This window comes from Hylobates moloch, unplaced genomic scaffold, assembly GCF_009828535.3.
Source record: "Hylobates moloch isolate HMO894 unplaced genomic scaffold, HMol_V3 SCAFFOLD_16, whole genome shotgun sequence".
In the NCBI taxonomy this organism is placed as follows: domain Eukaryota; kingdom Metazoa; phylum Chordata; class Mammalia; order Primates; family Hylobatidae; genus Hylobates; species Hylobates moloch.
In genome coordinates, this window is record NW_026652291.1 from 38,105,202 (window position 1) to 38,126,934 (window position 21,733).

Sequence of the window (21,733 nt, forward strand, 5' to 3'; positions counted from 1 at the left end):
AAAGTGCTGGGATTACAGGCATAAGCCACCGTGCCCAGCCAGTCTAGGCAGTTTTAAAGTACTAAATGATTTTGCAAGCATTTAACATCTCCTATAAAATAGCAGGTCTTAGTTATGTGCCAGGCACTGGTATTAAGTATTTTGTTTATATTACTTCATTACAACAACCATAAGAGGCACATATTATTTTAACCCCCTATTTTACAGAGGAAAAATGGGAGACACAGGAAACTTGAGTAGTCTTAAGTTAAAAAGCTAGAAAGTAGCAAATCCAGAATTTAAGTCTAAGCAGTCTACCTTCAGAGTTTTTACACCCTAACTTTTCCTTTCTGTTTCATCTATATTTCAAACTTTGGGTATTTAAAGACATTGGGACTGTTCTGGAGAAGCTGATACTTAGGAAATCTGGTTGCTGCTCACAGGATAAAATCTTAGGTACAGTGTAAATTCAGTAATGACTGGAAAACCAACAGCAAGTACTTTAAAAATAGGTAACTTTAACATTTCGTCTTCCCAACATCCTGCTGAACTGTTAACTTCTACCATCTCCACTTTGCAGATGAGGAAATTGAGACTTTGACAAGTCAAAGCGCACAGCTGGAATGCAAGTCAAGTATGATTTGATTTAATTTGATCTTTATATTTTAAGAATTACGTACTGCCTTTCTAGGAGGCAAAAATTAGTTTGAAGTGGGGATCCAGATTAGTGGTTTTCCACATCGAGGTAAATTAAATATAAAGCAACAAGCCGAAGGACCCTAGATTTCTCCTATGGCTTCTTAAAGTCCTGGAATGTACTGGCCTTGGTTAAAATACTTACAAAAGTGCAGATGATTTTATAGTTTAGCATTTGTTAAAAAGAAATCAAGAAAACGACACATAATTTGTTATGTGGAGTCAGAGTTATCTGAAACATAGGAGAAGAATATAGATCAGGAATAGGAATGTAAAGCTGAACTGCGATGGCAGGTGTATATATGTAAGAAACTTTTTGTTGGTGTATGATTTATGACCTTTGGGAGATGTACAGCAGAAAAAAAGGAATGGAGAAACAAAGTATGTTATATATTTGCCAACAATTCACATGCTGCCTCAGTGTCCTCAAATCCCAGGCTGCACATAAGGTCCATTTGCCTGAGTATTACATACCTCCTTCTCCAGAAAACTTTCAAGTTCACAGCCTGGAGTTGTGCATCTTTAATACACTTAGTTGTTGGTTTTAATAATTAAGGAAACAGGACCTACCTATACCTGCACCAACAGGGGGCACTACCCCTCTCTAAAGAACAAATCAAAAGGTATTTTGTGTTGTACCTGGAGGATCCAATGGTCTTGCTTTTGGCAAAAACTTGAAGAGGAGGGTGGTTTTTGCATGTGTGGAAACCTTGAGTGGCCGAGCAAATAGCAAGAGAAATTGCTCAGTGGCTTTTAAAATTTGAAATATAATTTTACTTTTTATTTTTACAATACAGTGTACAGTATGACATCTCAAAATAACAGAGTGCAGACACAGGATAAGAGTACAAAGGGGGATTAACAACAGATGTCAGAAGGTTACCTTTATTAAGGCTAAATCCCTGCTTTATATTTTCCACACATTCACAAAATTACATTCAAATCATTCCTTATCGATACTTATTTCTTAGGCCATGAGAAAAGGAAGATAATCCAGACATTAGATTTTCATAGAAAGCAAATCTGGATTAGTCTAAATAATAATCTCCTTCCATTTGTTCTGACAACGAAAATTTGAGAAAGATACGCACCAACCTAACACTTCCTTATTTGGATTTTCCAAGTACATAGCATTAGTTATTGATATCATTTCTATATTAAATGGGTAAGACCTCCCCCACACTGGGGTCTCCAGCCAGAACCACAGAGGGACAGGAAACGGAATTGGCCAGATTGGCTATACAACTAGGTGTACAGCAAGGCTTTTTTCCATATTCTTTTGTGGAGGTCAGCAACAACTCAGTTTTAACTTTAAGGACTATGTTGAATATCAGCACATCCTCATCACTAGGATTTAGAAAAGTTTGGGACATTTCTATCTACCATTGCTGATGAGGAAGGGGAGAGTGATAGGACTTCACTGACCTTGAAATATTTATCATCTCAGACTTCCTAAAAGTATGGCATGGCATGGCCTCTGCCTTGATACAAGATCTGCTTGTTAAAGCCATGTTCCTGAATCTTGACAGCACATGGCCCTAGTGCAGGCCTAATGTCTACATCGGGCACAAGAGCCACTCACTGACACTACCTACACCCTCACTCTAACTTAACATGAACTGCCAATAGTTTAGTTTAACTCTTGGAGTTGAAAACAGTTGTCAGTTACAATAAGCAGATCACAAAACTCCGTTGTTAACCACAGACTACACTTCATTCCTGAGAAGTAAACTGGAAAACTGAAGAGATTAAGTGCTAAGTATATTCCTTATTTTTTAATGCTAAAAATTGTTGTGACCTGTGAATTTTCCTGGCTCTAAACTGGAGTATTTCAGATCTGAAGAGACAGTATGTATGGCATTCCTTCCCTCTTTCTTCCTAAGGAACATTATCTTGAAAATATTTCCATATAAAACACTCTCCAGCCAACTTAATAGGCCATGCAAATTTGAACAGAAAAAGGCGACATATAAACTGTCTACATTTGTTCAAATAAAATTATGTAGAAGAGGAAAAAAATCAAATATATACATGACACAAATTACTCCTTAAACATAATTGCTTATGTTAAATTAAATGATGTCAGTATTACTCCAGTGTTTAGCTCTGGGAATAGGAAATGCTGTAGCTAAAGTCACCATAAAAATAAAATCAAGGCATTCACATTTGAGGTTGTTTGTTACACATCACGCTATCCTAAAGGCTTGAAAAGACCGCAAATTAAGTTTCCATGTCAGTTATACACGTTGAATTTTAAAGCTACAGCTATAGAGACAGTACGAAAATGCTATTAGCTTAAATGTTTCTTTTATGATTTCCCAAGCTGTTGCATTCTGGTCATAAGAGGCAGACCTTGTTAGGTTAAAAACCTATTTTTATATATTTAATACCTTTTTCTCTCCAATATTCTTTTCCTAAAATGTTCAAATGACTTTCAGGTCTTCCTTTCCTTTTGATCTTAAAGTCAATTGTCATAATATTTCCCAAGGACATATATAATTTTATTCTAATGCTAAACAAGTATTTTCAATGACCATTTGTTGATCTATTAAATAGTAATATATAGTACAGCAGCTATATTCATCAACAGAATTCCAGTTTATTACCTATATATATGTAGCACAGTCATAGGATACTGTGCTCATAAAAATGCAAAAACTGTCAAATGTGCTATCCTCCCATGTATACAAAAAACTATTAGCATCATGAGGAAGAAACTTTTTAACAGTCAATACAGATTATAATGAACACCTGCCATTCATAAAAATGTAACATACATTCTATTATACTATGCAGATGAGGGAAGGGAAGCTAAGTTAGTAAATCAGTTGAGACGACTTAAGAAAAAAATTCAGGAAATCGTAATTTTAAAAAGATCAGCATATTCTGTATACCTTTAAGTAGATTAGAGTATGTTGAGTGTAGAGTCTGATCCACAAAGTTTGAGCAAAAAAACTGGTGCTTCTAATGGAATGTTTTTTGTTTTTTTAAGAATCAAAAGACATATAAATGAATTCAAGCCTAACAAAGTAGCTTCAACCCAAAGTGGCACCATTTTGTTTTTTATTTTTCCTTTTTAGGAAAGTATCTCTGATGACTAAATTAGTCTCCTAAGCAAATACTGCCTTTCCCAGTGCAAAAAAGCACAGTCCCTCTGCTCGATATTCCCAATGAAGTCATTTAAGTGTTAATGATTTAACACTTAAGTGTAATCACATTCATATTTGTGCGAGACATAGACACTTGTGTATACAAGTTTTTCACAGAGATACAACTAAGCAGAAAGGGTTTAGGTGAAAACAAAAGGTTTTAACAGGATAAAATGGAATGCTCTGTTGAAAGCTTCCATTTAGAATCCCAAAATGAGGCAAGAACCACTAAAGCCATGTATAGAGAATAAAGGATGCTGTGCACAAACTGCCTAAGGGAACCGTCCTCTCACTAATTCAAGAGATCTAAGAACAGATCTACGGTTTATACTGCTGCCTTCCATCTTATCCTCAATCTTGCTGCAATGTCGGGCAATCTTCCTATTGGCAGTTTTTGCCAGATCAAGTCCAACATGCCCCAGAATGGGTTTCTTTCACCTCAGCCAAGTGGATGGTACCCACTGAGGTTCAGTGTCAAGTTTGTTAATTAACCTAAGCAATTCCTGATAGGCTTTATCAAGATCGGAATTCACAATTGCCGTATCAAAGTAGTGGCCATTGTTCTGCTCCATCTCTCTTGTCTTCTCAATGATTTCTCTCAACTCTTCAGGCTGCAAACAGAAGATAAAAACTGTGAGACAATTCCTTTCCTAACCAAATAATATAGGATGAGTCAGAGATGGCCAAAGAACAAGGAGTGACCTTCAAAGCTTTCCTTCTGTCTCTCCCAACCTCAGGAGCTCCTTTCCAACCCTGTCACGGCCACAATGGTTTCCTTTGCTTTGGCATCTTCAGGACTCACATTATGAACCATCTGGGACTCAATATATCCTGTTTTATACCACTATTTAGGTTTTCACATATTTTGTCTTATCTCACCAACAAAACTACAAGCTTCAAGAACACAACAACACTGTTCCCTACAAACATTTGTTTTCAAACATTCTAGGACACTATAACCTCTTCCTAATAGTAACATCTTCTGTAATATGGAGTGAACCTTTCTGGTTGGAGCAAGGACCTAAAATGCCATTTACTTTTGGCTCTAGTAAAGAGCCCTTGCCCTATACTATCTGCTGCAGAGAGTTAAAAGTATCCTACCAGAGTTTGGGAAACTATATAGAGCAGCCTGCTTTAAAATACTGACTGAAGGAAAGGGCCATTTTACAAAGATAAGCAGGCAGCAAGGCTATGTGCAAAACTTATCCTGAACCCTCTAATTATCAGGCACATGTGTTCAAGAAAGTGAAACTCACCTCAAATCACCCCTGCCAATGAAGACAACTAACTCAAACTCAAGACAAAATGTCTCAGATATAAAAGTCACACATCAATACTATATTGGACCCATAGTACAAAACAGTTTATATCATTCATGTTTGAACTTCTGTAACAGTAAGAAAACATATTAAAAATATGACAACTCTGGCTTGTCCTGAGGCAGTTTCTTGCATGACTCTCTAATTCTCATTCTGGAATGTTGTACATCTGAATATGGCACACAGAATCCTTTGTTCCCATCAGGGAATCTACTTCACCGCTGTAACTGAACACACATTTTTGCTAAAACTTATGTCTATCATAAGCTCCAGATTATTGGAAGAACATTCTAGGACTCCACAGAGAACTGAAACTTTGTGGTATTGTAGTTGAAATGAAAATGCTAAAGCCCCAATCCACCTAGTTTTTATCAAATTTAAGGCATTGTTATTTCATTTTGTGCCAAAATGGCTTATATCACTTATTTAGTACTTCACGTCTGAAGTTCTCTTTCAAATTACAATCCACAACTAAGATGAAACAAAATGTTTTAGCTCAAAATTTTTAGCTGAACTCGGCAAAACTGACAATAAGTTCATACTGCTAGATAGCCACTCTCAAGCCTCCATACTAGCAGAACAGATTCAGAGATTCAGAACGCAATTAGATAACTGGTTGGTTACATTTTGTAAAACCATCATTTTCTTAGCTAGCACAGTTTTACAGAGTTAAAATTGAAAATTTGTTTTTACTTCAGCACTTCTATCATTGAGTAATAAAGCACTATTAGAAATACCAATACCAGCGCAGGGGCTCCCACCTGTAATCTCAGCACTTTGGGAGGCCGAGGTAGGCGGATCACATGAGGCCAGGAGCTTGAGACCAGCCTGGCCAACAGGGCAAAACCCCATCTCTATTAAAAATACAAAAATTAGCCGGGCGTGATGGTGCACATCTGTAATCCCAGCTACTCAGGAGGCCGAGGCATGAGAATCACTTGAACCCAGGAAGCGGAAGTTGCAGTGAACCAAGATTGCGCCACTGCACTCCAGCCTGGGCGACAGAGCGAGACTCTGTCTCAAAAAAAAGAAAAAGAAGTATCAAAGGAGAAAAAAACGTAAGTGGAATAAATACAATCACATACACCATCCTCTACACCAAAAACTGTGGAATACACATCCTAACCGGTGTGCACAGAACATTTACCAAGAAAGAACAGATGTTGGGCCATAAAATAAGGCTCAACAAATTTGAAAAGACTGACATCTTTCAGGGTCTGACCACCTGGAATTATAAATCAGTTAAAATTTTTTTTCCATCTCCAAATAGGTGGAAATTATGTAACATACTTCTAAATAACTCGTGTTAAAGAAAAAAACAAGGGAGCTGGGTGCAGGGGCTCATGCTTGTAATCCCAGCACTTTGGAAGGCTGAGGCAGGCGGATCACCTGAGGTCGGGAGTTCGAGACCAGCCAGACCAACATGGAGAAACCCTGTCTCTACTAAAAATACAAAATTAGCTGGGCGTGGTGGTGCATGCCTATAATCCCAGGTACTAGGGAGGCTGAGGCAAGAGAATTGCTTGAACCCGGGAGGCGGAGGTTGCAGTGAGCAGAGATAGTTCCACTGCACGCCAGCCTGGGCAATAAGAGCGAAACTCCGTCTCAAAAAAAATGAAGGGAAATTAGAAAATATTTCTAACAAAACGGTAACAAAAATACAATCTCAAAACTTATGGGATGCAACTAAAGAACTGTTTCGAGGGAAATTTATAATTTCAAATGCCTATATTTGAAAAGAAGAAGAGTTTAAAAATTAAGCATTCATCTTCAGAAACTACAGCAAGTGCAAATTATAGTCAAAGAAAGCATAAAAAGAAATGAATTAAATAGAAAAGAGACAAAGACAAATGCCCTCTGACTTATTTCTTTTGCTAAAGTGTTTGATTATTCCTTTTGATAATAATAATAATTATTATTATTTTCTTTCCTGGTTCCAGATTGTGTCTTTATTTCTCTTTCTGACAGACAGCAGAGCATTTGTCTGGCATATATTCTCTCTTACCACAATATAGATGATTTTCTGTGACTTTAACAATACATACAAGAAAAAAAATCACATCTTTATGCCAATACCCATTCTTTCACAATACTAGAAGAACAGATTCAGAGTACAATTACATTAACTGGTTGGTTACATTTTGCATCCAGTGAGTAACACCATCACCTTCTTAGTTTCTATATCTATCTATCTATCTATCTATCTATCTATCTATCTATCTATCTATCTATTTATTTTTTGAGACCAAGTCTTGCTGTGTTGCCCAGGCTGGAGTGCAGTGGCATGAACTCAGCCTCTTGAGTAGCCAGTACCACAGGCGTACACCACCATGCCCGGCTAATTTTTTTTATATTTTTAGTAGAGACAGGAGTTCACTATGTTGCCCAGGCTGGTCTCAAACTCCTGGCCTCCAGTGATCCGTCCGCCATATCTCAAAATAATAAGAGCTATTGATGACAAACCCACAGCCAATATCATACTGAATGGGCAAAAACTGGAAGCATTCCCTTTGAAAACTGGCACAAGACAGGGATGCCCTCTCTCACCACTCCTATTCAACATAGTGTTGGAAGTTCTGGCCAGGGCAATCAGGCAGGAGAAAGAAATAAAGGGTATTCAATTAGGAAAAGAGGAAGTCAAATTGTCCCTGTTTGCAGATGACATGATTGTGCATTTAGAAAACTCCATCGTCTCAGCCCAAAATCTCCTTAAGTTGATAAGCAACTTCAGCAAAGTCTCAGGATACAAAATCAATGTGCAAAAATCACAAGCATTCCTATACACCAATAACAAACAGAGAGCCAAACATGAGTGAACTCCCATTCACAATTGCTACAAAGAGAATAAAATACCTAGGAATCCAACTTACAAGGGATGTGAAGGACCTCTTCAAGGAGAACTACAAACCACTGCTCAACCAAATAAAGGAGGACACAAACAAATGGAAGAACATTCCATGCTCATGGATGTGAAGAATCAATATTGTGAAAATGGCCATACTGCCCAAGGTAATTTATAGATTCAATGCCATCCCCATCAAGCTACCAATGACTTTCTTCACAGAATTGGAAAAAACTACTTTAAAATTCATATGGAACCAAAAAAGAGCCTGCATTGCCAAGACAATCCTAAGCCAAAAGAACAAAGCTGGAGGCATCATGCTACCTGACTTCAAACTATACTACAAGGCTACAGTAACCAAAACAGAGATACAGACCAATGGAACAGAACAGAGCCCTCAGAAATAATACCACACATCTACAACCATCTGATCTTTGACAAGCCAGACAAAAACAAGAAATGGGGAAAGGATGCCCTATTTAATAAACGGTGCTGGGAAAACTGGCTAGCCATATGTAGAAAGCTGAAACTGGATCCCTTCCTTACACCTTATACAAAAATTAATTCAAGATGGATTAAAGACTTAAATGTTAGACCTAAAACCATAAAAACCCTAGAAGAAAACCTAGGCAATACCATTCAGGACATAGGCATGGGCAAGGACTTCATGACTAAAACACCAAAAGCAATGGTAAAAAAACCCAAAATTGACAAATGGGATCTAATTAAAGAGCTTCTGCACAGCAAAAGAAACTACCATCAGAGTGAACAGGCAATCTACAGAATGGGAGAAAATTTTTACCATCTACCCATCTGACAAAGGGCTAATATCCAGAATCTACAAAGAACTTAAACAAATCTACAAGAAAAAATCAAACAACCCCATCAAAAAGTGGGCAAAGGATAAGAACAGACACTTCTCAAAAGAAGACATTCATGCAGCCAACAGACACATGAAAAAATGCTCATCATCACTGGCCATCAAAGAAATGCAAATCAAAACCACAATGAGATACCATCTCACACCAGTTAGAATGGCAATCATTAAAAAGTCGGAAACAACAGGTGCTGGAAAGGATGTGGAGAAATAGGAACACTTTTACACTGTTGGTGGGACTGTAAACTAGTTCAACCATTATGGAAGACAGTGTGGTGATTCCTCAAGGATCTAGAACTAGAAATACCATTTGACCCAGCCATCCCATTACTGGGTATATACCCAAAGGATTATAAATCATGCTGCTATAAAGGCACATGCACACGTATGTTGATTGCAGCACTATTCACAATAGCAAAGACTTGGAACCAACCCAAAATAATGATAGACTGGATTAAGAAAATGTGGCACATAAACACCATGGAATACTATGCAACCATAAAAAAGGATGAGTTCATGTCTTTTGTAGGGACATGGATGAAGCTGGAAACCATCATTCTGAGCAAACTATCACAAGGACAGAAAACCAAACACTGCATGTTCTCACTCATAGGTGGGAATTGAACAATGAGAACACCAGGACACAGGCTGGGGAACATCACACACTGGGGCCTGTTGTGGGGTATGGGGAGGGGGGAGGGGAGAGGGATAGCATTAGGAGATATACCTAATGTAAATGACAAGTTAACGGGTGCAGCACACCAACATGGCACATGTATACATACGTAACCAACCTGCATGTTGTGCACATGTACCCTAGAACTTAAAGTATAATAAAAAAATAAGAAAAAAATAAAATAAAAATACATTTAAAACCTCCCCCCACCCAACCCCAGAAAAAAAAAAATATGATCCGTCCTCCTTGGCCTCTCAAAATGCTGGGATTACAGGTGTGAGCCACTGCACCCCTCCTTTTGTATCAATTTAGTAAACTAAAAACAGTTTAGCAGTTTTTTATACAGTTAAAGCATACATTTATCTCACTTGATCCAGCAATTCTACTCCTAGGTGTTCATCCAAAAGAAATGAAAACATATGTCCACAAAAAGGCTATATGAATGTTTAGAGCAGCTTTAGTCATACTAGCTCAAAAAATTTTTTTTCTTTTTTTTTGAGAGTCTTACTCTGTTGCCCAGGCAGGAGTGCAGTGGCACAATCCCGGCTCACTGCAACCTCCACCTCCTGGGTTCAAGTTATTCTCCGGCCTCAGCCTCCCAAGTAGCTGGGATTACAGGTGCATGCCACCACACCCGGCTAATTTTTGTATTTTTAGTAGAGACGGGGTTTCACTATGTTAGCCAGGCTGGTCTTGAACTCCTGACCTCAAGTGATCTGCCCACCTCGGCCTCCCAAAGTGCTGGGATTACAGGCATGAGCCACTGTGCCCGGCCCTCAAAATTTTATCCAAATATTTTTTAACTGAAGAATGGATAAATTGTGGTATATTAATATCACGGTATATTACTCAGCATTAAGAGGGAATGAACTGCTGTTAGACGCAACACAGATGAATCTCAAAAACATGTTGATCAAAAGCCAGACACAAACTTTAACAAACGGTATGCTTCTATTTATATGAACTTCTAGAACAGATCAAACAAATCTATAGTGACAGAAAGCAGATTAGTGGTTGCCAGAAAGAAAGAATGGAGGGGTATTAACTTCAAAGGGGCATAAGAAAACTATCTAGAGTGATAGAAATGTTCTAAATCTTGATTGGCATGGTGGTTACACAGGTATACATTTCCAAAACTTGCTGAATTATACAACTAAAATGCATGTATTTATTGTATGTAAAATATACTTCAGCAAAGTAAAAGAATCATAAAGTTCTAATTAGAAAATCAAATATATTGCATATTGTTAAAACATTTTGGTACTGATCAACTTCCTGCTTTAAAAATATGTATAAGCTAGGACCTGTGGCACATGCCTAAAGTCCCAGCTTATAGGACTGAGATGGGAGGGTCACTTGAGTCCAGGAGTTCAAGGCTTGCAGTGACTATGATCATGCCACAGCACTCTAGTCTGGGTGACATATAGAATCTCCTCTCAAAAAAAAAAAAATCAGACCTAAATTGAAAATTTAGGATGGCCAATTCAAAGTGAAGTAGATAAAAATTCCATTAGAACACTGCCAGAGACCAACCAAAAGAAAGATGCTGGCCAGGCATGGTGGCTCATGCCTGTAATCCCAGTACTTTGGGAGGCCGAGGAGGCCGGATCACGAGGTCACGAGATCGAGACCATCCTGGCTAACACGGTGAAACCCGGTCTCTACTAAAAATATAAAAAAAAAAAGAAAAAAAAAAGTGCCGGGCGTGGTGGCAGGCGCCTGTAATCCCAGCTACTCGGGAGGCTGAGCCAGGAGAATAGCTCGAACCCAGGAGGCAGAGGTTGCAGTGAGCCAAGATTGCGCCACTGCATTCCAGCCTGGGTGACAGAGTGAGACTCCGTCTCAAAAAAAAAAAAAAAGATGCTTAACATGTTTTGGAATGGTCTATGGCCCTTCATGTGATAGCAAATCCTTGTTGGAAAAAAAGATAGCCTAAAAAGAAATAAGTGTGCATGTTAGGAAGTAGAAAATTAGGCTGAACAGGAAGAATGGAGTACACTGTGGTCCTTAGTGTTCATCCTTTTCCTTGAACAACCATGGAATTTCTGTTCTACCAAAGTAGTTATTGGACACTAAATTTTACACAGTATTAATCTCGTTTCTTTTGTTATATTGTGATCCTCCTCAAGAACAGCCAGTGACCATGCTGCCTATTTCCTTTGTATCATTCTAAGTGCTATGGACAACAAATACTCTGACCCCAGTTACTTATGAATTTGTAGGTATATGGCGGAAATGAAAAAGCAGTGCAGCTCTACTTTAACCAGCTAGCCTACTTAGCCTAGACAAAGCAACCAGAATTATGCTCATCATGTAGGATGTGAAAGCCCCTGATGTCTGTAGCCTAAGACATTAAAAATTACTACCTCACATGTAGATTAAGAAATGTTAAGTAGACACGAGTGAAAAAACATATTTTGGAGGGTGAAGAGGAAGAGGAAGGGTTAAGGTGTTGTGGTGGACAGTCAAGAATGAAAGGAGGCTGGGCCCGGTGGCTCACGCCTGTAATCCCAGCACTTTTGGGAGGCCAAGGCGGGCGGATCACAAGGTCAGGAGATCAAGACCATCCTGGCTAACATGGTGAAATCCTGTCTCTACTAAAAATACAAAAAAATTAGCCAGGCATGATGGTGGGTGCCTGTAGTCCCAGCTGCTCGAGAGGCTGAGGCAAGAGAATGGCATGAACCTGGGAGGCGAAGTTTGCAGTCAGCCGAGATTGCGCTACTGCACTCCAGCCTGGGCGACAGATCAAGACTCAGTCTCAAAAAAAAAAAAAAAAAAAAAAAAAAAAGAAAGGAAGGCTGGGCGTGGTAGCTTACACCTGCAATCCAAGCATTTTGGGAGGCCGAGGCAGAAAGGAGGGTTTCTTGAGGCCAGGAGTTCAATACCAACCTGGCAACATAACAAGACCCTGTCTCTACAAAATACATAAAAAATTAGCCAGGCATGATGGTGCATGGCTATAGTCCCAGCCACTTGGACAGGCTGGGGTGAGAGGATCGCGTGGGCCCAGAGTCTGCACCTGCAGTGAGCCATGAACATGCCACTACACTCCAGCCTGGGCAATAGAGTAAGACCCTATCTCAAAACAACAACGACCAAAACAAACAAAAAAAAAACAACAAAAAACAGAATCAAAAGAAAGGAGTGTAAATATGCTTTTAATGACTATCTTTAAGGAGACTTAAATGAAATGAGGCAATCTGAGTGAGTCCTCTCAAAAGTAGATCTATTTAATAAATAAGCAAAAAAACAAGGAAGAACATGTTACTCTGATATAGTAACTCACTTGACAGTTATCATCTTACATATTTAAATAAAAAGTCAATGCTTTCTTATTAATAACATATGTTACCAGTCAATTATTAATGTTTAATATGACATGGACTACCTCAATCATATCTAGCATAGATCTAAAATAATTTTAAAAAATTTTTCTGTTCCAAACCATGTGAGAAGACAAAAGGGAGAAAAAAAGCAGAACATAAAGTTTCAGTGGGATAAAAAGAAGAGAAAAGCAAGAGCACTCAAATTTGGCTCCCTGAAAATGTGGAGTATCTACAGAGAAAAGTCAGTAATCCTGAAGAGTTGGCTGATAACTTTGGTGGCAGTCACATCTCCCTAGAAATGTCACAGACCCATGTGAAGACGCTCAAAGGTTACCATATGTAGACGCCCCAACTTTGGAAAGCTGCCATAGTCCAACCCAGTGGCAACCATGGCAATTTTCGGGCAAGTAGTATTACAGAAAGAATAATCAGTTTGAAAGCTCAAGCTAATGTAGCTTTTAAGCACCAGGACAAATTAGACCAGGACTGTTTCATGTTTACCTTCAATGGAATAGTACAATAGTGTGAAAACTTTACCTTTGGATTCTTGCCTTCTTTGGCCAACAATGCCCGAAGTCTTTCTTGTGAAGGGGGTGCAATGAAAATAATATATGGTTTCAAATCTGAATTCCGGAGAGTCTTCAATGACTGTAAAGACATTTTGATTTTTAAAATAATTTGCATCATTTAATTACTTCCTAATAATACTGATTGGATATATATATATTAGATTAAGGGACTTGCTCTGTTGCCTAGGCTGGAGTGCAGTGGTGTGATCACAGCTCTCTGCAACCTCAATCTGCTGCACTCAAGTGACCCTCTCACCTCAGCATCTCCAATAGCTAGGACTATAGGCATGCACCACCATGTCCGGCTAAGTTTTTACTTTTTTGCCCAGGCTGGTCTTGAACTCCTGGCCTCAAGCAATGCTCCTGCCTTGGTCTCCCAAAGTGCTGGGATTACAGGCATGAGCCACTGCACCTGGCCCAATCCACAATATTTTTAAGATCCTACCATTCACTGTAAGAATATACTGTGAAGATATATATATATATGTATATATACACATATAATATATATTATATACATATATGATTTTAGCTTGCTCTTTTATGTAATGAAATATAAGTGAATGATACTGAAGGATGACAACTGTGATATTAAAACACCTTGCTAATAAGATCACATACAGATTACAATAACCATATTAAAAATCAATTTTGGAGCAATTAGAATCATACAAGTTGCCTTACTATGTGCCAGACACTAAATATAAGCAAAATCAGAGAACATAACTTCACTGTGCAAGACAATTCAAGAAAAGCACATCTAAGAAAAAGTAGACTATGTTTGAATCTGGAGATTGCAGTTTTCATTTGGTTACCAATGCATGACTGTGTATGCTCAAACTGAAGCACTCTATCAAAATGGAGATTATAGGAATATGCCATTGCTATCTAAAAACATTAAGATGATTAAAACAATATGCCGAGTTCTTTGTTAAAATCTGTTAGCCCTTTTTTTTGGAGAAATAAGAATTTTAGAAACCTGTTTGCCCAAATAATATAAAGAATTCTAAAGAAATTTAGTAAAAACATATATACTTCTCCTAAATCAAAAATTTACAATTGAAATAGTAGAGCATAAGTGCATTTGTCCACTAAAACACAAACAAAAATCCCTAATTGCTATTTTAGAATAGCCATTTTAGATTCAATTCTCCTTTATGTACATCTCTTTAATGACCACGGACTATGTTGCCTGATTTGACATGAGCAGCAGATTCTACCACATTAAGGAAAGTCGTATGCTAAAGCTGTATGGTCTACAAAAATTAAACAATTTTCCATAACATTTGGAGTTTCTTAAAAACTCCAAGTTTCTAAAATTAGGTTTTGTTTTTTTGTTTTTGTTTTTCAGACAGAGTCTCACTCTACTCACTCTGTCACCCAGGTTGGAGTGCAGTGCAGCTCACTGCAATCTCCACCTCCCTGGCTCAGGCGATTCTCCCACCCCAGCCTCCCAAGTAGCTGGGACCACAGGTGCATGCCACCACACCTGGCCAATTTTTTTTTAATTTTTGGTAAAGATGGGGCTTTGCCATGTTGCCCAGGCTGGCCTGGAACTCCTGAACGCAAGTGATCCACCCACATTGGCGTCCTAAAATTATCATTTTAAATAGAAAGCTAAGTGGCACTAGTTAGTAATTTTACGCTTTTGCTTAGTCTGCCAAATAAGTGAAACTGAGGTTTCATTATTTTCCTACAACCAAGCATTCACTGTGATACTTGATAATATTTGAACAATGGCATCTAAACCATAAAAATAATCTTGAGGCCAGGCGCAGTGGCTCACACCTGTAATCCCAGCACTTTGGGAGGCTGAGGCGGGTGGATCACGAGGTCAGGAGATCGAGACCACGGTGAAACCCCGTCTGTACTAAAAATACAAAAAAAAAAATTAGCTGGGCGCAGTGGCGGGCGCCTGTAGTCCCAGCTACTCTGGAGGCTGAGGCAGGAGAATGGCGTGAACCCGGGAGGCGGAGCTTGCAGTGAGCCGAGATTGCGCCACTGCACTCCAGCCTGGGCGACAGAGCGAGACTCTGTCTCAAAAAAAATAAAAAATAAAAAATAAAAAAAAATCTTGAAATTTTCTAATTTTTCTCATATCAGAATCAGAAAAGGGAAATTCTTTTATAGACTCAAATTAAAGTACTACCAATACTATATTTGCTGTATTTTAAGTTTCAGAACATACATACAAGTATATATACAAGCTGAACATCTTTCATCCAAAAATCTGAAATGCAAAATCTGAAACTTTCTGAGCAGTGACATGATGGCACAAGTGGAAAATGTCACCCCTGGCCTCATGTGACGGGTCACAGTCAAAACACAGGAGCCGACAGTTTATTCAATATCCCCAGGAAAAATAAAATTACCTTCAGGCTAAGTAAATAAGGTGTATATAAAAGATAAATGAATTTCATTTCAGACTTGGGTCTATCCTCAAGATAGCTCATTATATATATGCAAATATTCTAAAATCTGAGAAATTCTGAAATTCAAAACACTCTGGTCTCAAGCATTTTGAGTAAGAGATAGTCAACCTGTATATGTAAGTATGTATATGTTTTCCCTCTGAGGAAACTGAAAGAGATTTAGCAACCTGTGTGATTTCAGATAGCAAATCAGTGGGAAAAACCGTATGAGAGCTTAGGTCACGCTGTTCTTGGACCAAAATACAGCTTCCACTAGGTTACTCTATATGACATTCCTTCTAAGTTCAAACCCTAAAACAAAATTCTAGCTTTACCTGTGTACGAAGACTTAAAAGACATATTTTGCCAGAGTTGATCACTTGCCGTACAGAATCTATGCTAGTTCCATACAAATTCTTCTCAAATTCACCATGCTCAATGAACTTTCCAGCTGCTATGTCTGCCTCGAATGCTTGCCGCGAAACAAAGTGGTAATCTCTACCGGCTACTTCTTGGTCTCGCCTACTCCGGGTTGTATCTAGGCAAACAAAATCAGATAAAAATAATGGGCATGGCTTAGAGTGAGGACAGGGGATAATTCTGCTAGTCAGAAAGAATTTTTATTTTGTAACACAGATTATAAAATAATAAACTGAGAAAATGCTAAGCGCCTACATGTTTAACATTGTTTTTATTTTTTGTAGATTGAAAAATGAACAAAAATGAGTTTGTAGTATCTCAGTAATAGTTATATTTAATTATCTTAATACATTTTATGCTTACACTTCAAGTTACTTCATCCTGCATTTAAAACACTACTACTCATCTTCTCCTAAAGTTTATTTCCATAAGATTAGGTACTATATAATCTTGTAACTTCTGTTTTCAGATTATGCCTAAGTTTCTATCTTCCGTATCACTTTAAAGCAGCAGGAACTGATTCTCTATGGAACAGGAAATTATAAGGGGCCCAAACTGAAATTTGTTTAGAAAATAATTAGCACATACTCGAAGGACAAATTTAAATTTCTTAATAATGACTATTTTTAATTTAAAAATTGTCAAAATATTTGGTTAAACAAAGTTCCTCTTTCACTGACAACACTGTTTTAATGAAATGAATAAAAAATTTCCCTACATGATATAGTTAGGTTCTGAGCTGGTAAATTGAAAAGCACAGGAAAATGGGAATGCATTCAAACTTACGAGGAACTGCAGATGCAAAGCGGTCCTTTTCTTTGTTCATGAGCCTCTGACGCAATTCATTCTGGCCACAGTTCTGTGGACCAATCAAGATGATAGGTCTCTTCCTATTTGCTGGCTGATGATAAAGTGACATTTCCTCATAGGTTAAGATCTCCTCGTTGTCATAATCTTTGGGAAAAAAAAGTTAAGCCCTTCAGACAAAATTATGGCCATGTATTAAATATATAAATACTCATAGATCTTTACCCAAAATCAGAAAAAAGCACAATTTATTGTCATTACATCCCTGCTAGGGTATCATGAAAATGAATCAGACAACAATATAATACTCCTTCTATTAATTTTTATCTTATTTCATATTTGAAATAAAAAATTCATGCTTGAATGTCTAATACAAGATAATTATACTGATCCTTACATTAAACAGCTAATTTGCAGTCCATACTTTGCATAAGGATGGGGTACCAGGGAATGAACTAGTAAGAGTAATATCCATCATTTTTGTAAAATGCAGATATTAATATTCTACTTAAGAAGGTTGTTTTAAGAATCAGACATAATGTATACGCTGAATACAACGGCTAGCATAGACCGACATTTACATATAGTGGCTACAACCAGTGTTTTCAGAGAAAGCTGGAATACTTTCCTATAGTTCAAGCTTGTCCAACCCGTGGCCCATGAGCCGCATGCAGCCCAGGACAGCTTTGAATGTGGCCCAATGCAAATTTGTAAACTTTCTTAAAACACTGTGAGATTGTTTTGCAATTTTTCTTTTTTTTTTTTTTTTTAGCTCAGCTATCTCTAGTGTTAAGTGTATTTTATGTGTGGCCCCAGTCTATTCTTCTAATGTGGCCCAGGGAAACCACAAGATTGGATACCCCTGCTGTAGTTGTATAACTTGAAAACAGGCATGCTATCTCCACTTTCTGCATTTATGTTTACTTTACTCTGGAATGCTAAACCAGAGTCATGAATCAAAATGAGGTATAAATTATGACAGGTGGGGTAACATTCCTAAAGCCCATAATCCAGATGAAACCAGAGCTGTCAAGTGGTAAGAACAAAAGCAGATAACTAGTAGCCTGCCAAGTCCTCACTCATATTACTTCTCCTGACTGTGAAGGAGCATCAGATGTGGAGTCAGACTCCCTCAGCTCTATTTCCATGAGGTTAGGGGATCATCTTAGGCTTGTCAATACTCAGCACAGAGCCTGGCACAGAGCAGGAGCTCAAACTACATTTGTTTAAATTGCAGCTCAACCAATCATGTATTAGTTGTTAAGAATTTCAGCAAATCACTTTAATATCTAAACTTTTTTTTTTTTTTTTGAGACAGTCTCACTCTGTCGCCCAGGTGGGAGGGCAGTGGCGCGATCTCGACTCACTGCAAGCTCTGCCTCCTGGGTTCACGTCATTCTCCTGCCTCAGCCTCCCGAGTAGCTGGGACTACAGGCACCCGCCACCACGCCTGGCTAATTTTTTGTATTTTTTAGTAGAGATGGGGTTTCACCATGTTAGCCAGGATGGTCTCGATCTCCTGACCTCGTGATCTGCCCGCCTCGGCCTCCCAAAGTGCTGGGATTACAGGCATGAGCCACCACGCCTGGCCTAATATCTAAACTTGAATCTATTACTCTGTAACCTCAAGGAGTTTGTGAGAACAACATCATATAGTTACTGCCCCGGAATACAGCAGTTATTATGAATTGTAGTTATTTATTTAAAAATATTCATGATGATGACATCATCATAAACAGCAAATGTAATTCCTTCTCCTCTCAAAATGATTTTCTCTGAATGAGTTCATTCTAACATGTATAATCAAGACTGTGGTAGCATTTTCATTTATAGTCTTAGTGTGTATATCCATAAGGTTCAGATGTGCCACGTTTTCTACAGTACAGTAGCTCTTAGAGCTGGACTCGTTAACTTTAGTCTGTTTCAAAACATAAAAGAGATATTAATCACAAATATAGAGGATAAAATTTAAAACTCATTAACTCTTTTTAGTTACATAATCTGTCAATTAGCACTAAAGGATATTTATTTTAGAAAAAAATTTATTAAAGTTGATCAAATCTCATTTAGCTTTTATGGAATATTATAATGATCTATATTATCTTTATTAGTTTAATGTATGCTGCTCCCAAATATTTCAAATTCTTGACAGAATAGCCTTATAAATTACATAAGAAGGAATGCCTTTGCTTTATTATTTGGCTTGCTTCTAATGTGAACCAAACAGAAGTAGCAAACTCAAATGCCCATAAAAACAAACTAAGGAGGTAATAAAATCAGTATATCAGGTTGGGTTAATAAAACACTGGGAGTGGTAGAAACTGTTAAACCAGACACCAGGTGCTTGATATAAGTGCAACAGTCATCACTCAGGTCCAGCAGACTGTTGTCACTTGGGAATACTAGCCCAACATTATTAGAGCTTTTGATTTTACGAGAAGCTACAACTTTCGAGCTTTTTAATCTTAGCAATCAATCGAAATAAAACTAAAATTCTCTCGTGTGTCTGACTTAGCCAGCAGGTAGTGGGTTCTCAGGAATGAGTTGCTTCTGTGACATGAGCTATTGTAGAGGACATATTTTTTACTTCAAGTATGTTCTGTAAGAATTTGTTAGAAGTATAATTTTTGCAAAGAGTTTAAGTAGAAAAAAACTACAGGAAACTATCAATTTAATACTACATACGCTAAATAGTACTTGAATTTTTATATCAGTTTTCCCCAGAATTCAAAACACTGCCTTACTCACAGGATTCCAAAAGAAAATATTTTCTACTAAATGATTTTCTCAAGCACATATTTAACATTAAGGTGCAAAACAAGACTAGATTTGGACTCCTTTCAGATATAATCCCACCTATCCCTGAGAGTAGAACTTACCATCATTTTTATTGGCATTATATAAGACCTTTTTCCTCTTCTTTTTATTCTTCTTTGCACACCACAGTTTTCCTGTTGAGCAATCATAGACATAACTATAAATGTGTTCCCTTGAACAAAGCCACATAACTCAAATTGAAGACCTCTACTTATTCATTCATTCATTCTTTAAATTTTTTTGCAGAAATGAGGTCTCCATATGTTGGCCATGCTTGTCTTGAACTCCTGGCCTCAAGCGATCCTCCCGCCTTAGCCTCCCAAAATGCGGGGATTACAGGTGCGAACCACCATACTCAACTTGTTTTTAACTTACTTTTATAAATACTTATTACACTGTTTGTATAAAGACTGTTTTTCAGGAAAGCATTTACAATTTTCAATTAACTACACAGTATAGACAGATAATCTTTAATACTTAAATCTTATCCTTTCTTTACAGTTCTGAGATAATCAGTTTTGCCTCTTGTATCACTCTTTCCATGAGTACTTCTTTCTTCACAGTTCTAATATGCAGATTTACACACGGCTCCAGATGAAGACCCAAGAAACCTCTTACTAATGTCAAATACAAGTGTCTAACCTGATTTTTCTGGCTCCTTATCTTCTTCTATAGTTTGCTTCATGGCTTCCCTTTGCTGCTGAAAGCTTTTCCCTTAATAGCAGAAAGAAAAAGAAGGGTAAAATATTTAAGATAAAAGGATAAGAATTTTTTTTTTAATCAAGAAGAGAAAACACTAGACGTATCTCTTCATTTATATTCCCTTCCAAATCCTTTTGCCAACACAGGAGTAATGTCAGCTATGATGTGTAAGCCTCCAAATTTTTAAAATATTAACTCTGCTCAATCAATCCTATATGTATTATTGAAATATGTATCATCTACTAGAATATTTAAAAATTTAATAGTTCAACTTTTTAAAAGGTTTCATTGAGCATTTACTTTGTGGAAAAGTACTATCCTGGATCTTACAATGGTCCTAGGTCCTTTAGAATTATCTCAAATTAAGCATATCAATTCTAGGAGTTAACTTTTCCAAAACAACATGTGGGCATTCATCACATATTCAATTCCATATTCAATTCCAAGAAACCATTCAGTATATTCCCTTGCATGCATCACTCTCAATCCCTCTTCTTTTGCGTATGTATATGTGTTAGCCATTTTTTATTTCCACCCTTAAGATACCAATTATATAAATGGAAAACGTGCTTTTCCTTACAAAATTAATATTTTAATATAGGAGGCTTTCAAGGTTCCTGACCTTGAAAGAGGTTTTCTTTTCAGACCTCTACCTTAAAATCAAATACGTCTTTTCCTATAGGATACAAGTGGCTTCACTTAGAAGATTCTGAATTACGTTGAGGTTCCACTTTTATATTTTATTTTTAAATCTATTTTTTTCAGTGTAAAACCAGAGATTCTTAAAAGTCAATAAGCAAATTCTACATAGGTGGGGATAATCTGTAGAACTTAGTGCATTTCGTAAGTGTACTAACAAAAAGATTAATACTGAGTTTGATACACAGAAGAAGCATTAAAGGAAGCCTGGTTATCTTTTGAGACGAAGTCTCGCTCTGTCACCCAGGCTGGAGTGCAGTGGCGCAATCTCGGCTCACTGCAACCTCCGCCTTCCAGGTTCAAGGGATTCTCATGCCTCAGCCTCCCGAGCAGCTGGTATTACAGGGGCCTGCCACCACGCCCAGCTAATTTTTGTATTTTTAGTAGAGGTGCGGTTTCACCATGTTGGCCAGGCTGCTCTTGAGCTCCTGATCTCAGGTG

At 37.7% G+C, this 21,733-nt stretch overlaps 1 protein-coding gene across 2 annotated transcripts in view; it reads right to left on the reverse strand.

The window, feature by feature from the left end:
- Positions 1–3,721: 3,721 nt before the first annotated feature.
- PALS1 (protein associated with LIN7 1, MAGUK p55 family member) overlaps positions 3,722–21,733 on the reverse strand; it is a 61,481-nt gene continuing 43,469 nt past the window's right edge. For both annotated transcript variants that reach the window (XM_032180497.2, XM_032180496.2), the window contains exons 9-14: positions 20,534–20,605; positions 19,954–20,025; positions 17,054–17,221; positions 16,183–16,385; positions 13,405–13,515; positions 3,722–4,435 (exon numbers count right to left, since the gene is read on the reverse strand). In XM_032180497.2, the coding sequence (XP_032036388.1) occupies positions 4,259–4,435; positions 13,405–13,515; positions 16,183–16,385; positions 17,054–17,221; positions 19,954–20,025; positions 20,534–20,605 (803 nt within the window). In that variant the 3' untranslated portion in view covers positions 3,722–4,258. The remainder of the gene's footprint in view (positions 4,436–13,404; positions 13,516–16,182; positions 16,386–17,053; positions 17,222–19,953; positions 20,026–20,533; positions 20,606–21,733) is intronic.